Source organism: Mesoplodon mirus (assembly GCF_964341445.2).
Source record: "Mesoplodon mirus genome assembly, chromosome: 9".
NCBI classification, from domain to species: domain Eukaryota; kingdom Metazoa; phylum Chordata; class Mammalia; order Artiodactyla; family Ziphiidae; genus Mesoplodon; species Mesoplodon mirus.
In genome coordinates this window covers 20527681-20542480 of record NC_138985.1, presented here as the reverse complement: position 1 = coordinate 20542480, position 14800 = coordinate 20527681, and the positions used below count along the sequence as shown (strand labels likewise).

The 14800-nt window shown below is 40.6% G+C and overlaps 1 protein-coding gene across 1 annotated transcript in view; it reads right to left on the bottom strand.

Annotated features, from left to right (window-relative positions):
- Window positions 1-14800, bottom strand: part of RINT1 (RAD50 interactor 1) — a 25019-nt gene extending 10219 nt beyond the window's left edge. The window contains exons 1-10 of the mRNA XM_082632418.1: window positions 14617-14800; window positions 14123-14168; window positions 10306-10490; window positions 6830-7071; window positions 3893-4066; window positions 3645-3794; window positions 2937-3093; window positions 1078-1188; window positions 754-979; window positions 80-217 (exon numbers count right to left, since the gene is read on the bottom strand). Coding sequence (XP_082488544.1) covers window positions 80-217; window positions 754-979; window positions 1078-1188; window positions 2937-3093; window positions 3645-3794; window positions 3893-4066; window positions 6830-7071; window positions 10306-10490; window positions 14123-14168; window positions 14617-14658 — 1471 coding nt within the window. The 5' untranslated portion in view covers window positions 14659-14800. The remainder of the gene's footprint in view (window positions 1-79; window positions 218-753; window positions 980-1077; window positions 1189-2936; window positions 3094-3644; window positions 3795-3892; window positions 4067-6829; window positions 7072-10305; window positions 10491-14122; window positions 14169-14616) is intronic.

The following is a 14800-nucleotide window of genomic DNA, read 5'->3' as shown; positions in this document are numbered from 1 at the left end:
CCCTTGGCAACCCCAAGTCTGTTAAGAGTTAGTACTTAAAAAAAAAAAAAAAAGTTATATCTTAAAAGACTGTACTTACCAGTTATAACCAAGAGTAGTGTCATAAACGTTTCTGCACAGTCTGGAACTTTCATCTCATCCACATCAGTGATATCCTTATATTGGGATATCCAGGCAGCTTCTGACGAGAGCATTGAGTCCATTTTTTGAACAGCAACTAATAAGCAGGAAAAAGGATTATGTCAAACAACTAGTTACAGATTGTTAGATTACAAATTCCTAATCTTTCAACTCATAATCTCTTAGGAATGGTAACTTTTCTATGAAAAAATAAATCTATAACCTCCTACTAGTTGTACTATATTTAACATGCTCTATTCTAGGGTTAAATAAGATATTTTACTTCTCCCTGCCGTACCTACCCAAAATCTTCAAAATAGTTACACTCACTAGACAAGCCACATCCAAAATGATTCCAGCAAGAACAGAAATACTATACGTAAAATCTATAAAACAGTTAACTATATACTGTACTGGCTTGAATATTCTACCCTAGAAACCTGTAGAGTGCAATTCTAGGAAAAACTGAAGCTTGATGGGAAGAAAAGAAAATAAGATGATCTCTGAAGGCAACTTGGTAAACCCTAACCAAGAAAAATATAGATGGCTCTAGTTTCTACCCAGAACTAGAGAAAATTTATATACGCAAAAAAGAGGCATCTCTCCCCACCCCACGGCCACGTGAGCACTTACATTTTCTCTCCACAGTCAACCATCTCTGAAAACAGGTCTCTTCTGACAGAATATGCATACAATTAGCAAAAGTGCTGGGATAGCCATGAACGCTGTGTAGTTCTCTTTCAAACAAAAGCACCTCATCCACCAAATGACAGAAGAGACTGTCATCATAGAGCAGACAAGGAATATCAGCAGCTAACTTTTCAAGAACCAGCATCATAAGGCCCCGAGAAAATTCAAGCTAAAAAAATATACATAAGCATAAGGTAATGAAAATGACAAGTTATTCATGGACACCTACAACTCTAAAACTGAAATGCTTTGGACAAAGTCTCTTACCCTTGCATTTACCGAAGAGCCTACTTTGTCTAATATTGGCTGAATCTTCTCATCCAGAAACTGAGTGTGGTTCCCAATCCACATAAGTACCTGAGCCAAGTACCATTCAGGCTAAGGAAGGAGGTAAACAGTTTGAATTCTTAAGTCATTCCAACTAGAAAGTTACAGTCAAATGTCTCTATTTAATTGTAGACACACAGTACTTACAAAAATTAGTTGAAAATTCCTATATGTAAGAGCACAATTTCTACTCTGAACTTTAAATTCATGCAAGGCTTAATAATCAAATGTTTCCCAATAAATTTCAATAATGTGGCTTACGTCAGTAAACTCATAAATTTACAATGCCATAAATATTTAAAACCTAGTACTTTAGAAATACGTGAAGTATAAATATTATATTATTTTTTTTGAAATAACATTCCAAAATAATTTTTAAACATGACCGTCTTCTGTTTTGTTCTTTTTTTCAAAAGCTAAATTAAGAAAAAAATTTGGCTGGTCTGCATTACAAGAAATACAAATGCTTTAAAACAGGTATAATCACAGAAGAGTAATATAAGTATGCAGCTTTTTAAACTGTCCCTAGAGATGATTCTATAAACCTTCCAAGTTTTGTTGGACAGGAATTCTAAAACCTTTACTGAAAGGTAAAACCCTGCTGTGTGCTAGATGCTGGGAATACAGAAATGAAAAAGGAGCAGTAGCTACTCTCGGGGGCTGCACAGTTCAGGCTTGATGTCAGAGTACTAGGACCACTGGAACCACACTTCAGGAAGCAACAATATAACTCACAATTTTCTTACTTCAAACGATCACTGCCTCTCTACAGTTCAGGTTTATTGTTTTGTCTCACTTACACTTACTAATAGGTTCTACTCTTCTTTCCACCAACACCCCATCCAAAAAAGGAGGAGACCCGTGAAGTACAAAAGAACAAGCTGAATTTAAAAACCAGAAATCCATTGTCACTCGGCTCCCTTCCTATACAGGTGTAACTGCCTATCCCTTGATTCCTTTAATATTCTATAAAGCCTATAAACTCATTTATAGATGACACGTACAATGCCTGGTATAATCTGGCATTTAATAACATTTACTTCAAAACACCGAGAAATTAAGAATATATATCTTAAAAATAAAACATGTCCCTGTTACAAAAAAAAAAAAACACTTACCGAATCCCTCTGCTACTTGCACTGCATTAGATGTAGCAAGACTCAAGGATAAACAGTATCCACCCCCTAGCAACTCCCAAGGTTATAATTCTCAACAAATTCAATCAAATTTCTTTGAAAACAGTTGTCAGTGGTTGTTTTTCTGATAAAATTAAGAAAAAAATCTCAACAGTATGCCCAATACACATGGGTATGGCCCCTCAGCTAAAATGTTGGTGCTAATTTCCTCAAAGCCATTCCTGTCACTTATCCCCAGACTCTGTCTTGCACAGCTACAAATCACTTTAGCATCAGCACTTCTACTCAGCAACTAACGCTCTACTATCTTTTGATTCTCACTTTTCTTTCTGATATATTTATAAGCCTGAAGGGGACAATCTGCACAGTGGAACACATGTGGATCCAGTTGTAAAAAGTGCCACTGTGAATGCTACGGCACACCCCAGGGGAAACTTCAGAATCGGGTCAGATGCTGTGCTTGTGAGTGAGCTGAGTCCTACAACAAATGGACACGAGTCCCAAAAGATATCTGTAAAGGGCAGTGACAAAACAGGAATTTAGCTCCTCAGAGAAAAACAGAAATGTGAATAGAATCAGATTTTAACTCAAACCAGCAAAAGTACAGAAAGCCTTAACACTTGCTATTAGTAAAAACCAAGGGCAAGAATTGGCAAAGCCCACCTTGCTTATAACGTTAGTTTGTCGGTTCCCTCTGAAGTGATACCTGAACCTCTTCTGAAGGGGAGTCAGCATAACCTGGACGGGCAGGATGACAGAAGCGGATGCAGGGAGAGAGTATTTTTCTGGAAGGTGTTTTGGCTCAGTAAGTAATTCATCTCTGACATAGTCAAGTCAAGGAAAAAGAAAAGCATGTGTATATGTGTGTATATACACACACACACACGTATATGTATGTATACATACATTTTTCCAAGAGACATATGATACTAAGTAACATTAATTATAATACAGATAATATGTAGTCTAACTTTACATTACATATGACTTCGGTAAAAAGTACATGAAAAATGTTATTAGAATTAATCTGTCTTTCCTAAAATAAAGAATAATAAGTAGTAAGGAAACATTCAAGTAATCGTGCTATTAAATTAGTACTAAGTTACTAAGGTTTCTTCCCAATTGCCCATTTTTTTTGATTGTCCCATGAGACCTGTATGTGATGCAAACTTGCGCGGTCATGCATTTCAGAACTCCTCACAGCCCTCCCACCCGCATGCAATTTATGTGGAAGGAGGAGAGTCCATGGGCATACATAGATCAAGTGCAAACCCACTACTCCCTGGCCACTTTCAGAAAGCTTTACTCTCTGGCCACAAATCCACTCTAGAAAAAAGAAATTTTAGTGAGTTTTAACTCCAACAAAGATACGAGGTTTGTAGTTTCAGGAGCTGACAAAATAGTGTCTCCAAGTTACTGTATATCTCAGGGGCACTGGCTGGTCGACTTATGCCACCAGTTTGAGACTGAGGGGGTGCGATGAATGGCCAATGAAGCTGTGCTAAAATTTCTTCAAAGTCACTGTAACAGAAAAGTGACACAAGTATTACAGTAAAATACAGTGAGCACCAAATATCCATCTGAAAGCAATTACCATGAAATATGGATAAATTTCTTACCTTGTAAGCTTGTCCTTGAGAATTTTATGCCAGAATTTAACAGTGGCTCTCATGAAACCAAGAAGATGAGTACAGGATGATTCCTGAAGCTTGATGTCAAGTTCTGCCATAGAGACCAGAGTAGAAGCTGCCTCTGGGACATTATTGGTCATCAGATATTGCTGAATGTTATCACTGCAAAACAAGGCAAAGCAAACTGTAAAGACAGTTTGTTCACAATAATTCCAAATGTGGAAAAACTGCTGCTTCCTCCTGCTTTATATAAAGCTACATCCAAGAAAGAAGGAAGCGCCACCTTGTAGTGGCTTTTTTACCTGATACCCAAGTCTCTGGGAGCCTGGAGTCCTCAAATTCAGCATCCTTCTAAGAACAGTGGCCTGTGTTCAGGATACCTCCCTCCACCTTTCCCTTCCCACCCCTCCCAAGGTAACAGAATTTTCCTTTGTCACATTCCCTCAGGCACCACTCATTTCTAACAAATCTGGCTTTGACAGAAGTCTGTCGTATCTTAATCCAAAGGGGAGAATGTGGGTGGCATCTGGTAAGGTCAAATATGGCAGACTTCACCTTGTACCTACTTTGCCCAGCTAAACTGGATTACAGGAAACTTAGGGAGGTGGCACCTCAGAGTCTAGTCCTTTCAAGTTACTGTTAGCCAAGTTGCAGACAAAATTTAAGGTAAGCTCTACAGCGAGGGTAGCAAACTCAAATGCCTGGAAAGGCCTGATGGGCAAAGTAAATGAAAAAAGCAAAGTGGGCGGGGACTAGGACAAGCTAAAAAGCACACACCCCATCCTAAGGCTCCGGCCAAGTGCTGCCACACTGGAGTGTAGGTCCAATGTAGCCAAATCTTAGAATTTTTCAAGAGAATCCAGAAATCAAGATTTCTATGTAAAATCAAACCCATTAATCAAATTCTTTAAAACAGGGCCTCCCTGGTGGCGCAGTGGTTGAGAGTCCGCCTGCCGATGCAGGGGATACGGGTTCGTGCCCTGGTCTGGGAGGATCCCATATGCCGCGGAGCGGCTGGGCCCGTGAGCCATGGCCGCTGGGCCTGCGCATCCGGAGCCTGTGCTCCGCAACGGGGGAGGCCACAACAGTGAGAGGCCCGCGTACTGCAAAAAAAAAAAAAAAAAAAAAAATTCTTTAAAACAAGCCAAATACAACCTATCTTCAGGATTCATTCAGCCCATGACTACCATTTTGCATATTGGCTAAATAAAACGAAACATTTAAAACTGAAATGTTTCTGTTGATGAAAATAACATTCCATATCTTAAGCCAGAATAGGAACAAAATTTAACCTTTTCCCTAATTGATCTCAGTTCAGGGGTCGGAAGTGCTCTCCCTCTAGGCAGCCTGTATACATCCCACCAGGCTTGGCCACTGCGCTAGGTGACAGTAAGCTGGGACTCTCATCCCCCGCCGAGTGCCATGCTTCGGTTACGCTCCTGGGTGGGCACAGCACCCTCCTTAAGCACAGGAATGTGTGCTGCCACCCTGCCCATCTCCACTATGCACTAGTACTTTCCCTTCTCCCTCCACCACGAGCGGCCTTTGTTCTCCACCATCACTGCTTCAGGCCTCAACAATCACACTGATCTCATGTGTGTATTATTCTATTTCTGACAGCCCATTTGGCCTTCCCCTACACTCATTCTCTCATTTTTCGTTCTTCTCCTTTCCTAGTCATTCCTACTAAGTTTTTTAACAGATTTTGTCTTGTTTTTAAAATTTTTCATTTATTTATTTACTTATTGGCCGTGTTGGGTCTTCATTGCTGCACGCAGGCTTCTCCCCAGTTGCGGCGAGCGGGGGCTACTCTTCGTTGCAGTGCGAGGGCTTCTCATTGCGGTGGCTTCTCTTGTTGCGGAGCATGGGCTGTAGGTGCACGGGCTTCAGTAGTTGTGGCATGCGGCCTCAGGAGTTGTGGCTCGTGGGCTCTAGAGCTCAGGCTCAGTAGTTGTGGCGCAGGGACTTAGTTGCTCTGCGGCATGTGGGATCTTCCCAGACTAGGGCACGAACCCGTGTCCCCTGCATTGGCAGGTGGCTTCTTAACCACTGCGCCACCAGGGAAGTCCCCAGATTTTGTCTTTTATAGCTATTTTCAGAATTTAAATCATGAAACCAAAAAATCGACCAATGTAGGCAAAAAATGTTAATATAGCTTGTTTGAAAGGCAATACCAGACACTCACAATCAACTACCAGTGATATGTATTCAATTCAAAAAGAGGTACAGTAGACCCTTGAGCAACATGGGTTTGAAGTGCATGAGTCCCCTTATACACAGATTTTTTTCAGTAGTAAGTACTACAGTAGTACACGATCCCTGGTTGGTTGAATCCGTGAATGTGGAGCTATGGATAGGGAGGAATCGTGGATACAGAGGGCTGACTATGAGTTGTATGCAGACTTGACATCTGAGGAGAGTTGATGCTCCTAACCCCTGCGTTGTTCGGGGGTCCACTGTATTTCTTTATTTTTCCCTATTCAAAAGCAGCAGGACTCTGTTTTTCATCTAATAATACTGTGTAGCTCTTCTTAGGTGATACCCATTGAAAAAAATTCAAATTATAGAGAAAGCAATCCATTTCATTAAGTGACCGTCTCTAAAAGGTAAAAGAGGAATATTACCATGCTGATGAGCTGTTTTATTAATTTGGCATTATAATCATTTTTATCATGTGTTCACAATATAACTATAGGACTTAAAATTTTTTACTTGGATTACTTTCTTTCAAACGCAAATTAAGCTCCCTTAAAAGTTTATGTTCATTCATAATAAAGGAAAAGAATCATTATCATAATGCTATTTTCATAACTGGTAAAATCACATTATTATAATCTTTAATTAACTCAAATGGCATGCACGTACTCTCTAAGACATAGCCTCAAAGGAAAATAATAATTATGAGAACAAAGAGGCCTATTTTACCTGAGTTCTTCAATTTGTGAAATCCATTTAAGATAAGCAAGATGCCGTTCAATCTCTTCAATTTGGTTAATCATGGCTCCAAGATCTTCTATCCAGGGCTGTGCGGTCAGCAGATGGCTGTTAATGGAACTGAAGAGATGGCTTTCTTGCTCCAGAAAGTGATTAAGGAATTGCTTTGATTCTTCTGCATTTTTTAAGGCACTCTGAATTCTTTTAGGGATTTCTGATGAAACTGTAAGTACCTGCCCATACCAAAAACAAAAAATAAAAAACAGCAGCAATCAGATAAGATTCTCATAACCTTTTTTATTAGTTACCTTCAAAATGCATGTTTGTTCTAATAGAAATGAAAATTGTCATTTAAAAGCTTCAAAAGAAACGCTGGATTTCTGCATCCTGCACTAACCAAACCTCAACATGAAATGCTCTATGTGGAGGTGTGTAGGAAGGGCCCCCAGTAAACATCTTTGGATCTACCATCATGAAGCTCAGCACTTTCAGAGGGTCCAGCCAAAGAACATTTACCTGCTTTATCTACTAATAATTTTCTTTCAAAAACAAATGAGGCTCTGATTCTAAAAGTCTGGGTAACTATTTGCAAAAGTTCCCCAGGTGATTCTGATTTAAGCCCAGATTGAGAAGGAACTATTGACTTGGTAAGATGATACCCAGGTAATGCCTTTAGATATGATATTTATTAAATGAATTTTTCTTACAGCAGATGGAAAAACATATACAAATATCAGGCATCAGTACAATATGATAAGAATATTATAGAGGAATTTCAATTTAATCAACACTGATTAGACACTCTATACCAGGTACTGTGCTAGGGTCTGACAGATAAATTAGACACAGCATCTGCCCTTAAGCTCAGCTGGTATGGAAGAGAGATGTAGGCAAACCTTCAACAGTGGGATTACTGCAATAAAAGAGATGCCAGGTGTAATGGTGTACTAAGGCAGTGCTTGCCAGACTTGAACGTGCATAGGAATCACCTAGAGATCTGGTTATAGTGCAGATTCAGACTTAATAGGCCTGAAGTAGGGACTGAGATTCTGCATTTCTTACAAGCTCCCACACTTTGAGTAGAAGGTTTTGGGGTGCAAGGCAGTTGTGCTTGCATGGCTCATGCACCGACCTTTGCAGGTTGGGTGGAAATTTTTAGGGAAGTTTGGAAGGAAAAGGCATTTCAAGTAAAGAAACAGCTCAGTCATGATGAGAGAACAGCGAAGAGGGGAGTAGGGCACAGAATCCAGTTCAAAGAAATGCAGAGAGAAGAGATGAGCCTAGAAAGGTAGGGAGAGACCAAATCACAGGCAGCATCTTGAGCATTAGAAGAATGTGGGCTTTTCCCGACAGGCAATGGGAAGCCGTTAAGAGTTTTTATTAAGGGAATAATTCAGTGGGATTTATGATTTAGAAAATTAGATTTATGATTTAGTGATAAATAATCATGTTTATTCTCAGATTATTTATAATAATAAAAACTGGGAATAGCAAAAAGGTCCACCAATAAGGTCCTGATAAAATAAATTATGTACAGCTGTATTTGAATACCATAAAACCATTAAAAAAGAGATCTATACATATAGATATAATAGGAAAACCAGTAGTATATTACCTTAATTGTAAAAAGTTAAGCTATGCATATTTTAAATACATATATGCTTGCATACACATTTTAACTGTATATATTTTATGTATTTGCTTATTTACATATAGTAAAGTTTCTGTAAGGAATAAAAAAGAAAGATAGTTACTGTGGCAGTGGGAAAAAACAGAAGATGGGCAAACTACCGTCAAACGCAAGAGAGAATGCAGCTCTAAACTGAGGTGGTGGCAGGGGATGGACACCAGAGACATCAAGGAGGCAGGACTCAGGGGTCTTGGTGCTGAGGGTGGAGTAAGGGTAAGGAGGCGCCATCCAGGTCTCAGGAATGACTGACAGGCAGATGCTGGTGCCATTTTCCAAGACAGGGAAGCATCTTAAGAGATGGATCAGTACAGCTTTGGACATGCTGAATCTGAGGTTCAATTAGGGACTTCAGCGGAGGCTTCCATGGTCATCAGGGAAACGAGCCTGATTATATTAAGTCCAAGAGCAAATAGTCAACTAGGAGAGAACTGAGGTGCTCAGGATGGGAAAACATAAGAGGACTGATAACCTGGGGATAAACACCAGCGTGTCCCTGCAGAGTTTACTTAACCTAATTAAGTAGTTACACAATATAAATCTTTTATGTTTGACAAACACAGTGTTGCAAGTACAGGAACTCACTCATTTTTCAGTTTAAGATTACATTCACTGGATTTTTTTAAATTCATTTATTTATTTTTGGCTGCGTTGGGTCTTCACTGCTGCGCACGGGCTTCCTCTAGCTGCGGAGAGCGGGGGCTACTCTTTGTCGCGGTGCGCGGGCTTCTCACCGCGGTGGCTCCTCCTGTTGCGGAGCACAGGCTCTAGGCACATGGGCTCAGTAGCTGTGGCTCACTGACTGTAGAGTGCAGGCTCAGTAGTTGTGACGCACGGGCTTAGCTGCTCCGCGGCATGTGGGACCTTCCCGGACCAGGGCTCGAACCCGTGTCCCCTGCATTGGAAGGCGGATTCTCAACCATTGCGCCAGCAGGGAAGTCCCCCACTGGATTTTTTAAAACATTATTTCAGGTAATATGTTTATTATAAAAAGAAAAAACTTGAAAATACAAGAAGATATAAAGAAATCACTTATGGGACTTCCCTGGGGGCACAGCGGTTAAGAATCCGCCTGCCAATGCAGGGGACACGGGTGGAAGATCCCACATGCCGTGGAGCAACTAAGCCCGTGTGCCACAACTATTGAGCCTGAGCTCTAGAGCCCGCGAGCCACAACTACTGAGCCCGTGTGCCACAACTACTGAAACCCATGCGCCTAGAGCCCATGCTCCGCAACAAGACAAGCCACTGCGATAAGAAGCCTGAGCACCGCAACGAAGAGTAGCCCCCGCTCGCCGCAACTAGAGACAGCCCACGTGCAGCAACGAAGACCCAACGCAGCCAAAATAATTTATAAAAGAAGAAAAAAAGAAAATAAATCACTTATTAACCAACCACCCAACCAACATTAACCATTATTATAATGTTATACTTATTTTAATGTTTTCTTCCTATGTGTGCATATATTAAAAAATTGGAATGATGGTGGTGTAACATTTTGGTATCCCATGAATTTACTTTTAAAAGCACATTAAAAGTCATTGTATGAAAATGTCAGACATAAATGTCAGACATAAATCATTATCAGTAGGAACTTTCTCTTTTACATAATTTGTAAAACACCTAGCACATTGTAGGTCCTTAAAACCTATTAAGCAGTTTTAAATGATTAGACTGTTTGTCACAATCTATATTTTCAAAAATGCCTATATAATAATGGTTATATTTACATTATAATGAGTATACTACTGATATTGTTTCAGTGAGTTTTAATACTTGCCTGTTCTTCTAACTGCATTTTACTTTCTGTCATCTGTTCTATGAGTTTATCAAGTTTCTTTAAAGATTTAAGGTCATTTCCGACTTCCTTTTCTATAAATACCGCCACATAGGAAGGGAGATCACCGTTATCTGTACGTTCACAGACTGGTTCATTTCCAACGACAGCTGCAATATTTATGTCACCTAAAATAAAAGAATAACAATTACTCAACACCACTAAGTACTATGGAGTTAAAGGAAATGCAAAAGATATACAAGGCAACATATCTAAGGCAACATATCTACTTTCAAAAGTTAATTTAAAGAAAACACTACCTATATATGGCATTTTTGTATTTATAGTACTTGTGTGTATATGTATATGTATACACACATACACAAAAATACCCAAATGAATATAGTGTGTGTAAATGAATATATGTATATATACATACACACTATATTTTATATATTTATATAAAGCAGTCAGCCCTCCACATCCATGAATTCAACCGACTGCAGATAAAAAATTTTTTGAAATCCAAAAAGTTCCAAAAAGCAAAATGAATTTGCCATGCTCTAGTAACTATTTACATAGCATTTACATTGTATGCAAAACTATTATTATTATTAGCATTAGGCATTAAGTAACCTAGAGATGATTTAAAGCATACAAAGGATATGTGTGGGTTACGGGCAAATACGGTGCCATTTTATATAAAGGACTTGAGCATCCAGGGATCTTGATATTCCCAGAGGTCCTGGAACCAATGCCCCATGGATACCAATGGATGACTGTATATATTTATATATATATATATGGGTATATATATGCATATAAATACACATACACACACACACACAAATACCCAAATGAATAGCTATAAAGCAATCTATCGATCAAGTACTACTACAGAATGCTTAAGAACTCAGGAAATTCTGAGTGAAAGAAAAATTACTAAACTCTGTCCTAGTACCCACAGGTTGCAATAGATGTTGGCATGACAATGCAGTTACAAACAGATACTAAACTTTTCTAGACAACTGTGTATCTTAAGAATCTTTTATTACTGGGGGGAAAAAGGTCAAATCTGATTCTGCTGATGCAGCTTTTATTAAATTAGTAATATATTTTCAAAATTTGTGAGGAACCAGATGGTATAGTCTAGAATAACACCAAAGGAGGACTCTGGTTTTAAAATGTTTTAAAAAAAAGAAAAAAAAAAGTATTGAAAGATCTCAAGTATATGAAAAAAATCTGAAAGGGAGACCAATGAGTAAAAACTCCTGATATAAAAGAGTTTTAAAAGCTTCAGATGCGATTGTACAAAGATGTCCATTTCAGGGATTTCCCTGGTGGCACAGTGGTTAAGAATACACCTGACAATGCAGGGGACACGGGTTCGAGCCCTGGTCCAGGAAGATCCCACATGCCGTAGAGCATGTAGAGCTCCATTTTTAATTATAAAACATTGGCTATATTCCCCACGTTGTACAATATATCCTCATAGCTTTTTTTTTTTAATTTTTATTGGAGCATAGTTGCTTTACAATGTTGTGTTAGTTTCAGGTATACAGCAAAGTGAATCAGTTATACATAAACATATATCCATTCTTTTTTAGATTCTTTCCCATATAGGTCATTACAGAGTACTGAGAGAGTTCCCTGTGCTATACAGTACGTCCTTATTAGTTATCTATTTTATATATAGTATGGTGTATATGTCAATCCCAATCTCCCAATGTATCCCTCCCTCCCCCTCCCCCTCTACATCTGTGACTCTATTCCTGTTTTGTAAATAAGTTCGTTTGTCCCATTTCTTTATATTCCACACATAAGCAATATCATATATTTGTCTTTCTCTGACTTACTTCACTCAGTGCTATGTTATACATAATAGTTTGTAATTCTAAATCCCCTACCCCTATATTGCCCCTCCCCGCTTCCCTCTCCCCACTGGTAACCACTAGTTTGTTCTCTATATCTGTGAGTCTGCTTCTCAAAAATAAAGTTTTAAGGAAACAGCAATGAAAGGCAAGAGGTTATAATGTCTCATTAAAAAACAACAGTCACTTCTGACAAAATGAAGATAAGAATATCTAGATAAAGATATGCCTAAATGCAAAATGTAACTACAAGAGATTAACATAATATATACCAGTATTTAGTACTGTGTATGTTCCCCTCCCCCAGGCCTTAAAAAAGCCAAATTTTCCTTTGTTCTCTTCAATTTATAAGAATTAAAAGCTTCTTCACATGCAATGAGAACGAGTAGCCCACTGGTAGGTAGAAGTGAAACTAGTAAGAGTCTATGCCTCAACTTCCCTACTATAAATTCTAACATTTGCCCAGCCTACACTCAAAGGTTGTAAATGGGACTAAAATCCATGTTTCCTGAATTTCAAAACAATATTCTTATTTTCTCCTTCAGAAACGATCAGAATTGGCTGGTCTGCATCAAACTTTATTACTACAGGACTCCATGTACTATTAAGTACAGGAGTCACAATATTGACTTTTTTTTTTTTTTTTTTTTTTTTGGTACGCAGGCCTCTCACTGTTGTGGCCTCTTCCGTTGTGGAGCACAGGCTCCGGATGCGCAGGCTCAGCGGCCATGGCTCACGGGCCCAGCCGCTCCGTGGCATGTGGGATCTTCCCGGACCGGGGCACGAACCCGTGTCCCCTGCATCGGCAGGCGGACTCTCAACCACTGTGCCACCAGGGAAGCCCACAATGTCAACTTTTTTTATTTATCTTATATAAAACATGTGATTTGTGTGGTGTATCTGCAGACACAGAGGCAGGGCTATGTGCAGAGGGAATGTTTCGTGAAGATAAGCTCGCTGTAGCTTAGGGAGTAAATTCTATCTTCACTTTTTACAAAAAATTATACTCTTTTGATTTAACCATTTAAATGCAGCATAGTACATTCTTAGTCAAATGACATTCTTCAAAATGACACAGTGGTGATTTGGGGGGGGGGTTAATGTCTCTCCTTTCCTCTGTTTTTTTGTAAACAGCACTTCTAATTGCAAAGAAATTGACCAAGCCAACAAAGGAGGGTCTACGGCTCAGTGGCCTCAACTTCCCAGGCATCTGAATGGGGCAAGGGTGGAAATGGGAAGGGTTAAACTGAACGATACGAGGTCCTCTCACATCCTTTAACTTGTGGCAGCTGTGATTGTCAAGTGCTATGAAGCACTCAGAGCTTTCTTTTTCCTTGATTTCCAAAATCTTGCCACGTTTAGCTTATAAAAGTAAAATACCAAATGTCCACCCCCTGGTGTATGTATGCTCCTGTCCTAGGAAGGAAGTGGAGATATTGACCTTTTCCCTATCCAGTTCAAGATCCAGGAACCAAGTTATCTGTTGTGCTCTTCCCAGGTCAACGATTACCTGCAAATTCACTGAAGGTAAATACAACTCAACAAGGATCATTTGACTCCTTGGAACGCAACTAAGGTGGTGGTCATCTCTCCTACATCATTAGCCCCTCGCATGTCCTGATGCTTAATAAGTTGATGCTTCACTAAAATCACAGGCAGGCCCCAGTTACTCTGAATCCAGTATGAGGGCAGCACTGGAGTGAAACCACACAAGTCCCTGCACTAGGGAGGGGGCAGGAAGCGCTCTTCTCCAAATCATCCCATATTTTACCATCTTGAAAGGAAAAAATATGTGTATGATGATAATCAGTATTTAATACAGAAAGAGAAAAAGAGATGCTTCATCTAAAAGATAACAGGCTAAGACCCTTCTCGATGCAGACCCTTGAGGGCAGAGTTTTGGAGAGATGGCTGGGTAGAAAGTGCTAAGGTGTCTGGAGTCCGCTTACTTTTCTCCTTGATGTTCTTCCTTGGGTCACCATTTTCAGAGCAGCACTAGAAGGAGAACAGGTGCGACAAACACATGAAGACTGAAGTGATAGGTGGCACTCGCACAGGGTCCCAGAGGGCATCCACTGGAAGACAACGAGGTCCCAGCCCCCTCCCGCTGAGGCCTTCCTGAGACGCCAGGATCTGGAGGTTCTAAAACGGGCCACCTCCCTGGGGCCACCACTGCCACCTCCCCAGGCCCGGTCTCCAGGGCCACCTCACCAGAATGACCTGTGTCATCTCACCGGGATCACCAGAGCCACTGCACTGGGACCACCTCCCCCGGGAAGTCTTTGCCACCTCACCAGAGTTGCAAGAGCCATCTCCCCCGGGCCACCGCAACCGCGTCCCCAGGCCGCCAAGGCCACTTCACCGAGGCACCCTCCCCTGGGAGGTCTGTGCCACCTCACTGGGCCACCAGTGTCCCTGCCCCGGGCCATAAGGGCCGCCTCACCCGGGTTGCCGGCGCCTTGCCGAAATCGCCGGCCAGGAGCATCCTGCCTCCGCGCGAGTCCTCGGCTCCTTGCGCAGCCAGCGTGGCCAATGGACTCCGGCTCCGGCCAGCGATCAGACACCAGCAGGGCTTGGACACCGTAGCTCCCAAAGCCACAGCAACTTCCTCTGCCGTCTCTCTGGTT